This window comes from Bacillus rossius, chromosome 6 (genome assembly GCF_032445375.1).
Source record: "Bacillus rossius redtenbacheri isolate Brsri chromosome 6, Brsri_v3, whole genome shotgun sequence".
NCBI classification, from domain to species: Eukaryota; Metazoa; Arthropoda; class Insecta; order Phasmatodea; family Bacillidae; genus Bacillus; species Bacillus rossius.
Window position 1 is genome coordinate 5002730 of NC_086334.1, and position 16683 is coordinate 5019412.

Here is a 16683-nt window from a genome sequence, read left to right on the forward strand (position 1 = left end):
GCCTCCACCGGACCGCTGGTTCCCTGGGTGATTGAGGAGTCCCGGCGTGAGGCGGGAGACTGGGGTAGGCGCCAGAAGTGAACACAACTCCAGAGGGCTAAGGGAGCATCCAACTTGCTGGTGAGCTGAGTGGGGTAGGGGACGGAGGTGGTACATAAGCTGGGATGGATAGCCTCAGCCTCTGTATATAGCCAAAAGCGCTAACGCCCTTCCCGGTTGCGTATGCGGCGTATCCGCATCCATGCCCGTGGGGGCCCCAGGGCGGTAGGGCCTATCGGCCAAGAGCGCTGGGTTACGAAAGAAAGGGGGGGAAACCCCTGGACCGGCATAATCATAATCATGTCCCGGGCACAGTGGACATGTGAGAGATTCCACACGGACTGTCAGCAAAGTAAAATCATCCACCGCCGTTATTAATTTGTGGACACAAAAGGAATGGATATTATTATAACTGACGAAGCTTTATTCTGGCTGCTGGCACGGCGGTGATCCAGAATGGATATGTTATTCTCGGTAATGGCCCATCGAATGGTTTCTAACCATTCTTAAGGCAGAATGGAACATCTAAGGCCAAACACTCTCCAAGGTCATCTATCAAGCCGATAGATGCTTGGAAAGTTCAAGAACAAAGGAGTGCTCCTAGAATACCCGGAATAACATGTCCCCGGGGACGCACAACTCCGGTGCTAGCCCAGACAGCTAGTAGAGGTTGGATAGGCCTCCACCGGACCATGGGTTCACCGGGTGATTGAGGGGTCCCAGTGAGATGTGGGAGAACGGGGTAGGCGCCAGCTATGCTGCATCTTTACAGCTTGGGATGCAGCCACTAGTCTGGTCAGCTGGGTGAGGCAGGGGGTGACGGTGGTGTCTATACTGGGATGGGTAGCCTCAGCCTCTGGACATAGCTTGATCTCTAAGACCTCTTCTGTTACGTATATATGGCGTATCCGTATCCACGCCCGTGGGGGCCCCAGGCCGGCAGGGCCTAACGGCTAAGAGGGCTGGGTTAACAAATAAAAGGAGGAGCAATCCCTTTGACATTCGTGTCCCAGGGACGCGCCACTCTCTCTTTCCACTCGCTCGTAAACTACAGTTTGGTCTAACAGATTAAATATAACGCACTTGTCAGTTGTTTCATGTTGTGGCCTACCACAGGGTGGCCACACAATCTCTCAAATGAAATTCCCTGACTTTTCCACGTTTTCCCTGACCAGATTATATTTTTCCCTGGCCCTGAATTTTCACCGTTACGATACTTCACTTTCAAAAATTAATCAGCATTCTTTTTTGTTTAAACTGCAAATATTTCAACAGCCAAAGGAGTAAACAAAGATTGAACTTAATTTTATTCAAAGTGGAGCAATATAACTCTGATATGTATTTCTAGTTGTTTACTATCCTTGGACAAAACTCAGCAAGAGTAAAAACATTTTGATGAGATTATGCAAATTATTCAAATAAAGTGTAGCAGACAGTTAAGTTAGCAAAATGAGACTAGTTATTCTAAAGGAGATCCACTTTTCCGCAAAAATTGCAATAAAAATTCTAAATGCCTCTGTTTTTAATTCCTGACATGTTATCCAATTATTATCTAAGAGGGCATTGTGACACTACAAGTATCTTGCCAGTAATTTTCCATTTAAACAGTGGTTATCTTAAGTACATTAAACAGTAGTAAAATTGTAAAATGGTTGGTTAAGTTAGCTTCATTAGAAACACTATTAAATAATGATATCTGGTTAGTTTAAGTTAGCTACATTATATTGGTGATTCCTAACGAATTGTTCAAACAAAATTTTAGGATTTTTATTGTAGCTAAACTTAATTAATTGATCCATTTTCATCAAAGTCACTGTGTTTGTGATGTGTGACCTAACCTCACCACTTGTATCGCAAGCACCAGAGCAGCGGGGTAGCAGGCGGAGCGGGGTCCTGTGCAGGTACACCCCGACACGGTGCACATCACGGCGGTGCTGGTGCAGTACGAGACGCCCACCAAGAGGACCAACAAGGGCGTGGCGACGACGTGGCTGGCGGCGAAGCAGCCCGCCGGCGGCGACGACGAGCGCTGCGTGGCTCCCATCTACATCCGCAGGTCGCAGTTCAGGTGGGCCCGCTCTCTCGCCCCCGCGCTGCCACTCGCGCTGGCACCATCCCGTTCCTCCTGCTGGGAAGATATTGACTGACCGCTAAAGAAGAATATATAATACAGAAATTCAAAAGGGTTTAGCTACAAAAAGTAAATCTTCGAAAAAATCTTTGTCATACAAACACACATACATAAAAAAAAAAAAAAAAATACTGACTTTTTTTTAATAAAATTATAAACTTCAAAGGTATAAGCATATTTAAAATAATAAAAACAAAAGTTTTTTTGAAAGGTCATAAGTACAAAATTCAAAATATTATTGGTGAGGAAACTTAAGTTTCCAAAAAGGGAAATGGTTTTTCATGTAGATTTAAACTTTCTGAGATATAAGCTTCTTTTTTTTTTTAAATTATGAGCATTAGTTATTCCTAAGGCATCTAAGGTGCCCATTGAAAAATGATGAATACACCAAACATTTAAATTTAATAACTTAAGACGTGTTCCGCTCATGTAGCTGTGTTTCAAATGTTGCTCTATTGTTAATTTTCCATTTTCTATTTTATATACCATTTTCTATTTTATACACATCTCTATGGAGTAGACTAATACTTGAGCTCCATGCTTGTCTCCAAGGTATACATATCTCTTTGGTGTTTGAGTTGGTGAGTCGGTGATAACAACTATATATAGGATATTTTATTTTACACTTTTTCCCTTTTTATCCTTGCTTATGAGTCATACCCATACAATGTAAAGTACCCCCACTTTACTCTTGCATCTGCAACACATTTTTAGTAATACATTATATGCTTTTTAAAAGAATAATAATAAAAAAACAAAGCTGACGTTTTAATTTATAAAGCTATTATAGTTTGAGTGGTTCTAGGTTTTCCGAAATATTTTCCCAATACACAAAGGGAATGATGAGTGTCGGGTCGTCACTGACGTGAAGAACGTTGTTGCAGGTTACCCACCAGACCGCAGGTGCCGATAATAATGATTGGTCCAGGGACGGGCCTGGCTCCGTTCCGCGGGTTCATCCAGGAGCGCAACCAGTTGAGGGAAGAAGGTAGGTCTGACTGCACACGCGAGAACTGTGGAGTAACATAGTAGTACGGCAATGCTGAGTGTGGTAATACGTGATGAACATGTGAAATGCTGAGGCGGTAGGCGTGCAGGACTCACTGTCGTGTCGCCCGGCAGGCAAGCCAGTGGGGGAGACCATCCTGTACTTCGGCTGTCGCAAGAAGAGCGAGGACTTCATCTACGAGGAGGAGCTGACGGAGTACGTCAACAACGGCACGCTAAAGGTGAGGACGTCCTGTCGTCTCCGTGGTCTGTGGATTCCCGGCCACCTGCTTGGGTTGTAACTGCTGCATCTGCATCTTTTCCACCTCTTCCCACCGTGTTGTCGAGTTGTTCCAGCTTCCTCTGCTCTTGTGCATAAGTTTCTCTAGTATTCTCTCTTCCCCCTTTCCTTACCCCTTCTCACCTTCTCCATCCTTCATATTAGATTATGATGTTTGTAAGAGTATAGTGTGGTAACTGCAAAGAAAAAGTAGGAATTAAACCTCTTTCATTGAGGAGGAGGGTCCATGTTGCCATACAATGATAACAGATATAAAGGTAGAACATCATTTATTTATATATAATATTCCCCCCCCCCCCCAATTTGTTCCAGGAAAACATAGCTCTAATCAGATACTTCTTCCTACAACAGTATGTTTAACAAAATAATTAGTTTTCGAATCAGATTTTAATCAAGACACAACTCCAATTAATTTACAGTACTAATATTTGTCTAAATACAATTGAAGTACATATATTTAAATGGTGAATAACATTTTGAGATTACACAACCTGAGATTAAATTTTATAAATTCACGAACTGCATTGTTTACATGTCCTAAGTAAGCGAAACACATTTCGGAGTGTTCTGAGTGAGTTATTAATACAGGAGGTATATTTCAGTTATAAGATTTAAAAAAGCATAAACTTAAAATTTTTTATTTGAAATATTATTTAACCTATTAATGTAATTCTGACTCTGTTGTGTACTAACTGTGTTACTGTCATGATTTGCAACTAGCACAACCTAGTAAGCGTGAGGTAAACTAGCCCTGAAAACTTTGGGCTTTTCTCTCCAGAATTGCTGTTGACATGCAGGATAAATAAAATAAATAAACGGTGTCTGATCACATGGGCAGTGTCGGAAATAAATACGTAGTAAAGGAAGTGATAGCTGTTAAAGAAAGGGCAAAATCTAGTGTTGTTGATTCATCACATTATTAATTTGTTGCATTTAATTTATGCTACACAAGTGCTACTTCCATTGTGCGTGCACGGAAATAAAATTTCACGTAAAAGAAAAAAGAGTTACTTCGAATCTATGATCACACTACTTCAAATCATGCCGTAATTTATTGGCATCGTTACTTCAAAACTGCAAAGATCGAACAGCGTTACTTCGAGGGACAGCTGTATGTTGAACAATTGTTTGTGAGGATTATTTATAAATTTTCTAACTACAGTTCCTTGCTCCTTGTTTTTTCACTTTTTCACTACGCCCTTGTTCATTTTAAAGGTTTTAGTTTGAAACCTGAACATGAGATAAATGTCATTGACTAGTTGGCGAACAACAGAGCTTCTATAATCTGTGTCTCAGGTTCCATGATTCAAAAATATTTCTCTCCACACTTTAATTTGCCTCAGGTTGCAAGATTTAACAGTAACAGAAGCAAACTGCCAATTACCAGAAAACCATAAACTCTGACTGATCCAACTAGTGAAGCTTGGTAAACCATGTTCTTGTATGTTAGAGGAACCATGGCAGCAATTTGTTTTTTTTCCGACAGCACGATGCAAACACAGTTTTAAGAGAAGGTGCCTAGTGAAGTGCTAATATCTTAAGAATCGAAGGATTAAAGGGAGAACTCGGGAAGAACGGGTTGAACAGACAGCATAAGGAATAATGGAAGGTTCAGAGTAGAGTAATTGTGGAGACAAGTGTGCAAACGGGCTTAGGTCGTAGGGTGGGAACAGTTGAATATAATCAGTCTTATGAATTGCCGTCAGAGGCGTAGCCAGGGTGGGGGGGGGGGGGGGTGTAAGGGTTCAAACCCCCCCTCCCTCCCTTAGCACCAAATCTTTAATTAATTTCTTATTCGTCACTCAAACAAATTTCATATTAAAATTAATAAAATTTTTACCATTACAATATTAAAATTTAAGTACCGAAAACTGCTAAAACAGCACTATTTTACACCTTCAAATCCAAATTTTCCCGGGGGAAGACCCCCGGACCCCCCGCTTAAATACGGGGGGGGGGGGGGGGGGGGGCATGCTTCTTAACACCCCCCATACACAAATCCTGGCTACGCCACTAATTGCCGTTTCAGTGGATGGGATCATTTTAAGAGGGATCGTACCTCGACATCGTTCAGTAGGTCAGGCTGGCGCGGTGCAGATTCGGGACCGGGAACGCGCACCGGGCGGAAGCGGGAGGGTGGCACGGCCGAGGGCTTGCCTGTTGCAGATGCACGTGGCGTTCTCGCGCGACCAGAAGGAGAAGGTGTACGTGACCCACCTCCTGGAGCAGAACAAGGACGAGCTGTGGCGGGTCATCGGCGAGAACAACGGCAACCTGTATGTGTGCGGGTGAGTGTCGTCCCCTTGTAGTCCCGCCACCTCGCCACTTACTGCAGTCGGGGAAACTCAGTGTATTCTAATTTTAAAAAAAAGGGAGAGGGGGGTTTTATCTGTACAGTAGGTTTACGGACGATAATTTTACGTGATAACGTCATAAGAAATAATTGATAAAAAATTGCATACTTTTAAATTTTCAAATATTATTTACAGTTTCTTGCAAATTTAATTTAAATAATTTGTTTAAACATAATCACGAAAAATTGGTTAAAAAGGCCTGCCTTAACCAGTTTGTATATTATAGAAGATTTTCTCGGACAGTGGTTGGCCCGGTTCTTGCACGCTCGGCTCAGGCTGAACGTGACAATTTTTCGTGCGTGCAGCCGGAGTTCATCCATTTATAAGACGTTATCACATCAGTTAATGTGTAATCTGCTTGGTTGCCGTTGATGCAGTTATTCTACAACGTTTGGATCATTGTTCGTCCTGTTGTACAGAGTTGTGTTACAAGGATTCCTAAAGTCGCATTAGGACTCCTACGGTATTTTCAACTTAAACGTCCTCAAAATCTGTGACATTCCATGTGGGTTTTCTTTGTTCATTGTTCTGTTGCCCAATTGCAGGGTTTGCTCACTAGTAGTGGATCAGAGATAGTTACCTCTTTTTTATTTAATGTTTCTATGGTAAGTTTAGAAATATATACTTCAAAATATCAGATGATTAATTTTCTTTTTAGGTGCATGTGAGTAATCCGATGACTAATACTTGACATAAAAAAATTATTTTTTAATCCATCTTCCTCACCTCAAGATAAATTTTATCCTTTCTCCTATGTTCCAATCTTTTTTTTTAATTCTAGTTTTATTGGTAGACCATCCCATCTTTTCAGTGTCAAATTCAGCTTTGCCATATGGTATTCTGTTTGTGTTTGGCATACCAATTGCACTTCATCCTGACCAAATACATTCTCTGGCCTTCAGTTCGTAGCATTTTCAAGTGCAGATCCGAGGTTGGATGTATCGGGGCTCGGCAGTGCTCAGTATTTACGGCGCACGGGAGGCGTTCTGATGGTTTTCCCGTTGTGGCTGCAGTGACGCGAGGAACATGGCGCGAGACGTCCACAACATAATCGAGAAGGTGGTCCAGGAGAAGGGCGGCATGACGGAGTCGCAGGCCGCCACCTACGTCAAGAAGATGGAGGCGCAGAAGAGATACTCGGCGGACGTGTGGAGCTGAGCTGCGACGCTGCGGCCAACCCCAGTCCAGCGATGGGTCTCCCGATCGGTGCGCAGTGCAGCGCTTCTGGTCTGCCGGCGTTGAGTTTTGTCTGGGGGCCCTCCTCCGCGAGACGCTTCCAGAGACCATCGGACTGGAAGTCGCGTGGAGCGAGGACTCTCTAACCGGCCAGCTTGTTCGGGAAGACAACTGCGTCAGTGTTTTAAATGCAAAGTCGTGGAGTGACAATTGTTGACCCTCCAAGTGCTATCGTTGATTTTATCCTATTTAACTAAATATTTTAAATATTACTGCTTATATAAATAGGCATGTTTTATTTTATTTTGAGGTTGCTAATTCGTCCAGAGGAATAATGAATGCCAGTAATAGTTAATTTGGAGTACATTAGATTTTTTTTATAGGAACCAGGTTTTATATGGGCGAAGGAAATATTCCATATTAAGTGATGCATTTTATAAACTGTTATTTAAATGCTCGGAAAAAAATACATTCCACACTGTGCATTTTAAGATGAGATTTTAATTTCATATAGATTTACAGAATATGTATTGTACATCAAAATAAATCACACTACTTGTGGGATAACATTTGTGTTCATGAATCGTAAATATCATGAAAGCTATGTAATTAAGATTGATAATGAATTTGGAGTACGAAATGAGAAATGAGCCCTGTTCAGAGTTTTGATAACTTTTCCCCGCACCTGTTGCCTGAACAGTTGCTTTTTTGGCCAGTTTATGAAATTATAGTCTATTTTTAAAATTGACTCTCTATTCATGCCACCATCTGTTTGGAAATGCATTGTCACTGTCAGTTGGAATTACTGCATGTATACATTTATTGTGAGTTCAGCATTTTCGAATTTGCTGAGCATTGATGTTTATTGGACAAGAACTGAGGCCTTATTCTGTTATCTTCCGACAACCTTAAGTTATTGCTTAGTTGTATTGTGTGTCTATAATGACCTGTGCCACTGTAGCTTATCTTAAATTTTTATGTTGTTGATATAACAAACACCTTTTTCCAAATCACAGCAACAAAAACCTTAATCCAACAAACTTAAAGGAGCAAACTACCAGTGTATAAACAAACTTCAAAAAAAAATTATATGTTATGTAAAATTTGTTATTTTTTCTTGAGCTAGTGAAATGTGACTGTGGCAGAATTCACCAATGAAGAGACCATCTCTGCATGCCTCTGAATAGTAGGTAGTTGTTTCCTTCACAAGTAAGCAAACTGACTTTAAGAAGAATTAAGTTTGAAACATTTAAGACATCCCATTACAAACCTGGAAGTTTGTATGCTGGGTGTGATTAATTTTTCAGTTAAATAGTGTACATTGTGGTGAAATCTATATATTTAAAAAAAAAAGATGTTGATAAAATAGTTTTTTTTGTATTAAATTTAAAATGTTGTATAAGAATGAAGAAGAGCGTCGGGGAAAAAAAAAAGTATGGACCATATTTACTCCACCTTTGTGAATTCTTTAGGACTATATATTGAAGATGTTATAGTCTCACTTAGTAATTGTCAAAGGTAGAGGGAAGATTATATGGTGAAAAGCGATAAAACCGAAATATAGGCGAAATTAAGTCGATACACCGCCTAACATGGAAATGGAAGTCTGTAACACTGCGTGACACCAAAATGCATCGAAATTCACCTCGGTTACCTCATTATAGCTATTAAAATTTACGATTTATCTCATTAATCTTTAGTATCTTTTTGTATCTATGGTTTTTTAAAACTAAATAAAATCAGCCTATAGCTTAACACCATACAGTCACGGATAAAGACCTACTGAGAAACATCACAAGAAAATGTACATGTATAATTTTGAGCTATTAACATTGCATAGTTATTTCGTGTGTATTGAATGTTATAATTGCAGATTTTTGTTCAACCTACTCTCAGCAAAATATATATACAGCGAAACCCCTTATTTACGTTACCGTTATTTACGTTTTCCCGTTATTTGCACTATATTCTTCAGGTCCCGTTTGGTTCCCATATAGTCCAATACAATACTTTCCCGCAAATTACGTCTCAAAAATCGAATCAATCCCGCTGTTTACGTCACGTAACAACCATAAACAACCAGAAAATACCGTGGAGCTAGTAGGCAATGAACATTTTAAATAGCAAAATATACATATTTTATAACATGAAAAGTTGCTTTTATTTCTAAACATGTAATAATTTAAGCCTAGGCGTGTAAAAGTACGAGTAATTATAGCAGGAGACAATCTAAAATGCACGAGGGAAAAACGTAAACTCATGAATGTACAAACATGGCTGCTTGTAAGTTCTGATACTGTATTTATGTCACAACTTAGCCGAAATACTGGTACGAGACATAAACTTCACAAGATAAAATGAGCGGTGTCTTGGTAACTGTTTTATACGTCTTTTATAATTTGGGAAGTATTGTACAGTTGACGCCATATTTTTTAAACTAACCATTTATTTCTGGGGATCGTAAATAATTAATTATTGGTATCAAGACATCATGATAAACGTAAACTTGAACATGTCACGGCAGCGAGAAAACTGGTGCGTATACCAATAAACTGGTATTAGAACTGGATAAAATTGGTACACGGGAGGTGGAGCTTATATTTTTTTCCGCTAAGCTCGCATCTATTGGTTGGCGGCTGATGGCGTCATGAGTCTGGGCGGAGCATAGAGTGCGCATGCGCCGCCGCGTCGTTACAGCAGCTGACCAAGTACAATGACCTTTCTCCGCGTTTGGCGCGCTATTGACGGTAAATATTCATCAATTTGCGGCCTTTTCTTAAAAAAATTTTTACTGTGAGCAATGTGTATGTAGCCCGTATTTGTTATAAACCCTGCCGGTTGCAACTGTATTTATAATTTGGAGAGGCAAATAATCTCCTTGAACAGCCAAAAAAGCAAGCAGAAGAAAATTTCAAATTTATTTTTTAGGAAGTAATCAGAAAAACATTTTGGCTTTCATTCTTTTTTTATTTTTGTCAAATGTGGTAAATTAATAATTGATTAAATACTAAAGAAAAATTTGTTGTTAGTGTGTTTGTACCTGCATTGTAGTATGTGCTATTAAACAAAAGGAAAAAAATTCTAAATAAGGTAAACTGTACTCCTTTTTATACTTTTCCCTTTATTTACACTTTCCCGCTTTTTAAACTTTTTTACTTTGTCCCCATGAAAAGTGCAAATAAGGGGTTTTGCTGTAGTAGTATTGTTTAATTTAATGTACACGAGTTGTTAAAGCATTTGATCAATGTTATATTTATTATTACACATGTTTTCATTTTAATGATGATAAAGAGGAAATCCACTATATTTAATGACGAAATTGGAGTTTTATAACACCATAAAATCTTGGCTGCATAGTAAATGTTTTATTTATTGTAAGCACTATGTAGTTGAGTTAATGAGATGAAAGTTGCAGAATAAGGCCTCTGGTTCATTAATTTCGATCAATGCCCCCCACTTTAACTTTAATGGTAAAAATTTATCTTTGCAGCAGAAAGCTTGGGAATGAGCACAGCGTGAACAGTGCCTTAAGCCGCACAGATGCGAACTGCATTAATGCGAAGTGAAAACAAAGAATCAATTTTGTAGCCTTGATTGCTCAAAATACTTGCATGATATTTTATGGTATAAATGTCGCACAGTTTGTTTTATGTGTATACTAAACTAATTGTTGAGATTTGTATTTTATTATTCCTGTATAATGTATGTCATGTTGTATAGAATAAAATATAATATATATTGAAATTTTTATTTCTTTACTGATACAGTTGTTCTAATAGTTAGTAAGCCTAATTCTTTAAAGCCGTCATAATAAATAACTATGCCTGTGCAAATATCAGTTTGTGTGTTCAAATCGAATATGAATACAAATATTGAATTCAAATGTAAGAATGAGAATCCCACTATAAAAGAAATGGTTCATGTTATGTAACAACTTCTGGAATATTAGGCAAATAATAGTAAAGTAAAATATTGGTTAAATAAGCTGCAATAATTATAAAGAAAATGTTTGTTAAAATGTTTAAATTAGTAAATAACTTTTTTATTTATGCAGCTAACCTAACCAAACAACCAACCCACCAACCTTTCAGTTCCTATTCACCTTTTTTTGTTTTTCATAACCTGCTACTCTGCATATTGATTCAGAAATTTTTTGCGAACCACAAAATACACTGAAATCCATTACACACTATTTTAGGAAAAAGTTGATTTTTTTTATTGGTGTATTCATAAATTAGTGATTAAATATGTAAATATGAGGTCATTCAAACCTTAAATATTCGTGAGTTTTCATTGTTAACAGTCTCCAGGTAAATTGTATTTTAATTCAGCAATGTTATAAAACAATTTTTTGGTAACTTCATCTGAAATCTTAAACCATTAAGTTTTTTATAAATATTTCTGAGTCAACATCTGTTTTGTCATGGATGTATACAGCTTGTAAGCTGCTATTGTATTACATGGTGTTAGATGTCTCTTAGTTTATTTTAAATGTTCTGGATAACTTAAACAATTAAGTGAAACAGCCTTCCAACCAGATTAGGCCCCAAAAAGAAACAAAAAGGTTTAATAATAATAATAATAATAATAATATATGTATATGGTAGATGCTAAATGATCAGTTGAACTCACAGTGAAGTGTGCTGCAAATTTGAAATGATTTGGCACAAATTTATTTTTCACCTAAATTCGCTAAAATAAACTTTGTTAGCCTATTATTCACCCTTATCAAATCATTCCTTCTAGTCCTGCGTTTTCCCAGCGCTGCACCCGATAGCCTGTTGCGATTTCGCTAGGCAAGTTTTAGACATCATTTTTCTTCCCGCCTTGGGCCATGAATGCGACCAGTAACAGTGTCTTACGCTTTTCTTAGCGTCCTCCCAGGGCAGCCCACTTCCCAGAGCTCAGCTTAGGTTAGCAGCTCCAGTCATGCTCCATTCTAATGTTCCAGGACTGTCTGGCACATATTGTAGCTCGCCCTAACGTGTTTTTCGTGAGCCAGCAGATCTCCCCTCCCCCTGACCAATGATTTTCACAAACTTCAGCCAAGGCACCGACCGAGTCGTTAACCTCCATTCCCGGCGAGCCTAAATCTAGGTGTTCTGGCTGGTCGGCGAAAGGCCTGCCTTCGCCATCTCGCGGCGAAAATGACAACTACCTACTTAATTTTAGTTCCGAGAACTCTAGCGGCTGCCACCTTACTTGTCTCAAGTTCCTCTTAGCCCTACAGCACGAAACCTGCTGGTCCCATAAGTGCCTGGCTTACGCTAGTCCCTCTTGCGGGACTTTTGTGAACTAACACCGAGTCTGTTTAACCCGCGCCCCATGGAGCGCGATGCCTTTCGGAGGCCGAGTGAGCTCTGATGCCTCTTAAATTAGGCTACCAGCCACCTTTGTCATTTTTTTCTTTTGGTCGGCGGAGCAAGCCCTCCGCGCGCTACCTCCAGCCAATCAGAAGCCAGTTCCCCAGCTTCCTGGGCCTCCAGGCCCCTAACACAAGTTTAAACTACATGTAGCCCTATGGATGGCTGGATGTATTCGTCCTACTGTCATCACCATGGTCGCATCTACCCCGTGCTCGTCCAGGAGTGATCTCTAGTTTTTTTTTAATTCTCTAAATTTACTATTCGCTTCAGTTAGAATTACTAGGTAATCTCGTAGCATGACTCACGCGTGGCTACTATGCAATCTACTGCATCTTTCGAGGGAGTGATTTTCATCATTCCACCCCCAGAATGGTAAGTGGAGAATTCTATGCTCTTTGCTTATAGTTGGCTCCCTACTTAACTTTTGCCATGACTTCTAGATTCCTGTTGCTTGTCCACTTAATTTCTATTCTTGACCACTGGAGTTTTTTTTTTTTTGTCCAGTGGGGTCCAAGATATGGTACAAGAGTTCATGTTTTTCTCTGGCTCAAGCCCATCACAGAATTCACCCGAATCTGCACCCTTCCCTCCGGGATGGACATGAATTCTACGCTTCTCTCCCACTTCTAGTCACCACCACCACCAGTGAACAGACAATGATCTGATAGGTATTGTTAAATCATAATTTACATAGTCCCGCACTAGCTGGGCTAACAACCTTAAAACTATGCATGTTAAAGTATTTGTTATTTTTGTGAAAGAATGATTATGTTAAAGGAAAATTTTAGCCTTATATTCCAGGTATAATTAATAATCTGTTTGTAAGTTATTAATTTTGATGGCCAGGGCACAATTAATTTTGATCTATGTATTCTTGCAATTCTTGAAACTAACAAAAGAAAATAATGAAAAGGGTAGTGATCGGAAGAGACTCGCGCATGGCACTGCTCCGTCAATAATAAAATAACTGAAATATACACTTGGGGTTGAAAGAGAAAAGAACAACTGCATTTATTTTAATTAAAATACTTATGTTAAGAGTGTGTGACAGAGGCACTACAACACTCCTCATTCACGACGGACCAATACAAACAACACATGCTGGCAGGTGGTTTTAAATAAAGTTACGGTGGGAGGAAAAGGGACCAGCAGTTGACAAAGTACATTAAGCTTAAGGGAGAGTGTAGCTTTAAACTTTTCTAAAAACACTATCTTAATAAGGACTTGACGTCGACCCAAGTGTCTCCCCTGCTTATAAAGTCAGTTATGCTGCGCCAACTCCTGAACCACCCCTGCCCGTGCAGTGTGACGTTTTAATTTGTATATATTAAGAATGTACTTTTTATTTAATAAGGGGTCATGTATTGTTTTATGTATTATTTTTCAGTAATTTTTGTAATTTTATTATTGTTATATGTCTTTCTTAAGTATTATTTTAATTGCTGTCACCTGGCAACAAAACCGAGGCCAACACCCAGAATCTCTCCGAGCGCTGCACGTGTCGCGGCGGTGGGGGGAGGTCGGGCGGAGAGGCAGACGCGCGGCAGGAGAGGGAGGCGGAGTCTGGTGGCCGGAGAGGACAGACGTGTCTTGGGACGAGGGTCGCCGGGCAACGAGGGAGTAGTCATCTGGCGGCCGAGGAAGGCGGTCGCAAGGCGAGACGAGTGTGGCAGCGAGATGTGAGCCAGAACTGGTGAGACTGGATCCGCGCGATCGGGACTTTCACGTTCACGGGCGTTACGCTATCAGTCGTCATTGTAACTAATTTAATTGTAAATAAGTATTTTCTTGGTTTTGTTGAGGCGGGATATTGCGCGCATCGGCGGACACGTGCATGCCGCAACGGGACGGACTTCACGTCGCTGGCGACGGCGTTCCAACTTAATTGGTTTCTCATTATCCTAGGGAAGGGGCAGAGACCGTTCATCATTCGCATAAAGAACCAGGGGGTGCAGTCCGCACTTGGCGCCTGCCCAACCCCAAACACGTGCAGCCGAGCCTCACTCCGCGGAGGGACGGGGGTTGTGCCGCGGATTGCCCATGTACCTAGATTACGCGAAGGGCTCAATAAATACTTGTGGTCAAACTGTCGGAACATCATTGTAGCTCGGATAGTGTTAATTTCCCCCGCCACGAGGCCTGAACCCTCCCTGAGAATACTACGCAAACCGCATCACGGGGGTGATATCCGGGGCTACGACAGACTCTTGCGATCAGATAATACTACATATTGTGCTAAAACACATACATCACAGATTTTAATAACTTTATTTCTAATAGTTAATCACATTTGCCATACCTACTAAACAATATTGTGTATAAATACTCGAATCGTATCTACGACACTTTGACTCTAGGCACCTACTTGTTCCAGCATAGATGTAATACTCTTACCTCTCTAAGGACTTTTTGTCATGACATTTTACAATTGAAATAATATTATTTTATGAACTACTAGCTGTAGTACCCGGCTTTGCCCGGGCTGAACACCGGGTGATATATTGTCCGCGAGTTACAGCAAAATGAATAGCGATATGTCCAGTGTGTTGGACATTAAGAAATGACACATAATTACTGTTTGTGTATCTGTGACCTATTATTTTCTGTTTACCCATGGCGATCGGTTGAAAGGTTTAGAAGTTGATGCGCTACAGCGCCATCTAGCGGCGAGTTACAAAAAAAATGGATAACATAAAAACCTTCTTCATGATAAAAACACTTCGATGTGCCAAATTTCATGGCGATCGGTCAAACGGTGTAAGAGTTTATCGACGTCATACATGCCAACATCCAATTATATAGATTCTTGTATTTCGAAATTTTAGGGCTTTCACTTTTGCGGAAAGTGGATGTTCAGGACCTCGAATGGTTTGGATCACTCCATCTCGAAAGAAATGATATTTGAAATTCCTGAAATTTTTGAAATTTTGGGGCTTTGTCCCCAGAGGGGGAGTGGTGATTTTGAGGACCCTGAATGGCTGGGAAACAATAAAAATCAAAAGAGAATGATATTTGAAATTTTTTAAATTTTGGGGTTTTGACCCCTGAGGGGGGGTGGGTGTGTTGTTGAGGACCCCGAATGGCTCGTAAACACTCCAAATCGAAAGAGAATAGGTTTTCGAAATTTTGGAAATTTTTTTGTTATTGGGTCTTTACTCCTTGAGGGGGGAGGGTAGTTTGAGGACCCCGAATGGCTTGGAAACACTCCAAATAGTAAAAAAGTATTCTTAAATTAAAGAGTTTTTTTCAAAATTTTGGGGTTTTGCATTCCCCCAATCCCCTTACCACAAATTTGTTGGAGAAGAAATATTTGGGTAAACGTTCTGCCATCCCCCGGAGACTTTAGTTCGTAATGACTTATTTTTAATACAATTTCCTCCAATTTTTCGAAATTTTGTGGCTTTCTCTTTTGCTAAAAAGGAGGGGGGGGGGGGGGAGGTTCAGGACCTCGAATGGTTCGGAACACTCCATCTCGAAAGAAATATTTAAATTCCTGAAATTTTCGAGATTTTGGGGCTTTGTCCCCAGAGGGGGAGGGGTTATTTTGAGGACCCTGAATGGCAGGGAAACACTAAATATCGAAAGAGAATGATTTTTGAAATTTTCTAAATTTTGGGGCTTTGACCCCTGTGTAGTGGGGGGGGGGGCATAGGCGTGCGCACGGTAGGTGCCACAGGTGCCTTGGCACCACCATTAGGGTTAACGTTATTTTATTTTTTACAAGCAGAAATAATACATACTTACAAAAAACCGTATTATTTCCAAAATAATATGTTTTCCAATCGTGTCGAGTTACAGATATGTGCTCATAACACCATCAGTATATAAATTATCAATCGAACCAACTATACACACGGAAACAAGCCAGTTGCAATTACTTGTGTTGTACACGCGGGCCGCGGCTACGAAACTTCTGAAATGTAAATACTTCTCATAGTTCTCCTCGAATTACATAGAATGCGCGCTCGGTGTCCACTGTTCACTCCACTCGGCAGGCGCACGGAATAATAGCCGCCGTCCGCCAGGTAGCACTACTGTGTAGTGTTTACTCTTACTGTTTACTCATCAGTTTACTATTCTAATGAGTACACGAGTACAGCCTGTGTTTGTTAGGTGGATCACTCATTAATTAATTATCATTTTATTTTCACTAGTTGACAGTTTTTATGGTTCGTTAGTTGCTGTAGGTATATATCTGTCTGTATGATGTATAAATGGTTGATTAAAATTAAAAAGCCGGATCCCGAAAAGGATTACTCGATGACTTATATGCAGTCGCCGACAAAACATTTTTGTTGTATTCCAAAAGTTAAAACTTTTGCCCACTGT

General features: G+C 40.1%; 1 protein-coding gene and 2 long non-coding RNA genes across 4 annotated transcripts in view; 1 reads left to right on the plus strand and 2 right to left on the minus strand.

The window, feature by feature from the left end:
- LOC134532544 (NADPH--cytochrome P450 reductase) overlaps positions 1-8390 on the plus strand; it is a 99584-nt gene extending 91194 nt beyond the window's left edge. For both annotated transcript variants that reach the window (XM_063369044.1, XM_063369043.1), the window contains exons 11-15: positions 1941-2107; positions 3055-3158; positions 3293-3399; positions 5625-5746; positions 6826-8390. In XM_063369044.1, coding sequence (XP_063225114.1) covers positions 1941-2107; positions 3055-3158; positions 3293-3399; positions 5625-5746; positions 6826-6970 — 645 coding nt within the window. In that variant the 3' untranslated portion in view covers positions 6971-8390. The remainder of the gene's footprint in view (positions 1-1940; positions 2108-3054; positions 3159-3292; positions 3400-5624; positions 5747-6825) is intronic.
- Positions 1782-16421, minus strand: LOC134532546 (uncharacterized). Its single transcript, XR_010075153.1, has 2 exons — positions 16099-16421; positions 1782-2167 (listed from the first exon to the last, which is right to left on the minus strand). It is a non-coding gene; the product is annotated as an uncharacterized LOC134532546 (long non-coding RNA).
- On the minus strand, positions 2175-5746 carry LOC134532545 (uncharacterized). The gene is made up of 3 exons (XR_010075152.1): positions 5518-5746; positions 3275-3634; positions 2175-3183 (listed from the first exon to the last, which is right to left on the minus strand). It is a non-coding gene; the product is annotated as an uncharacterized LOC134532545 (long non-coding RNA).
- Positions 16422-16683: the final 262 nt, after the last annotated feature.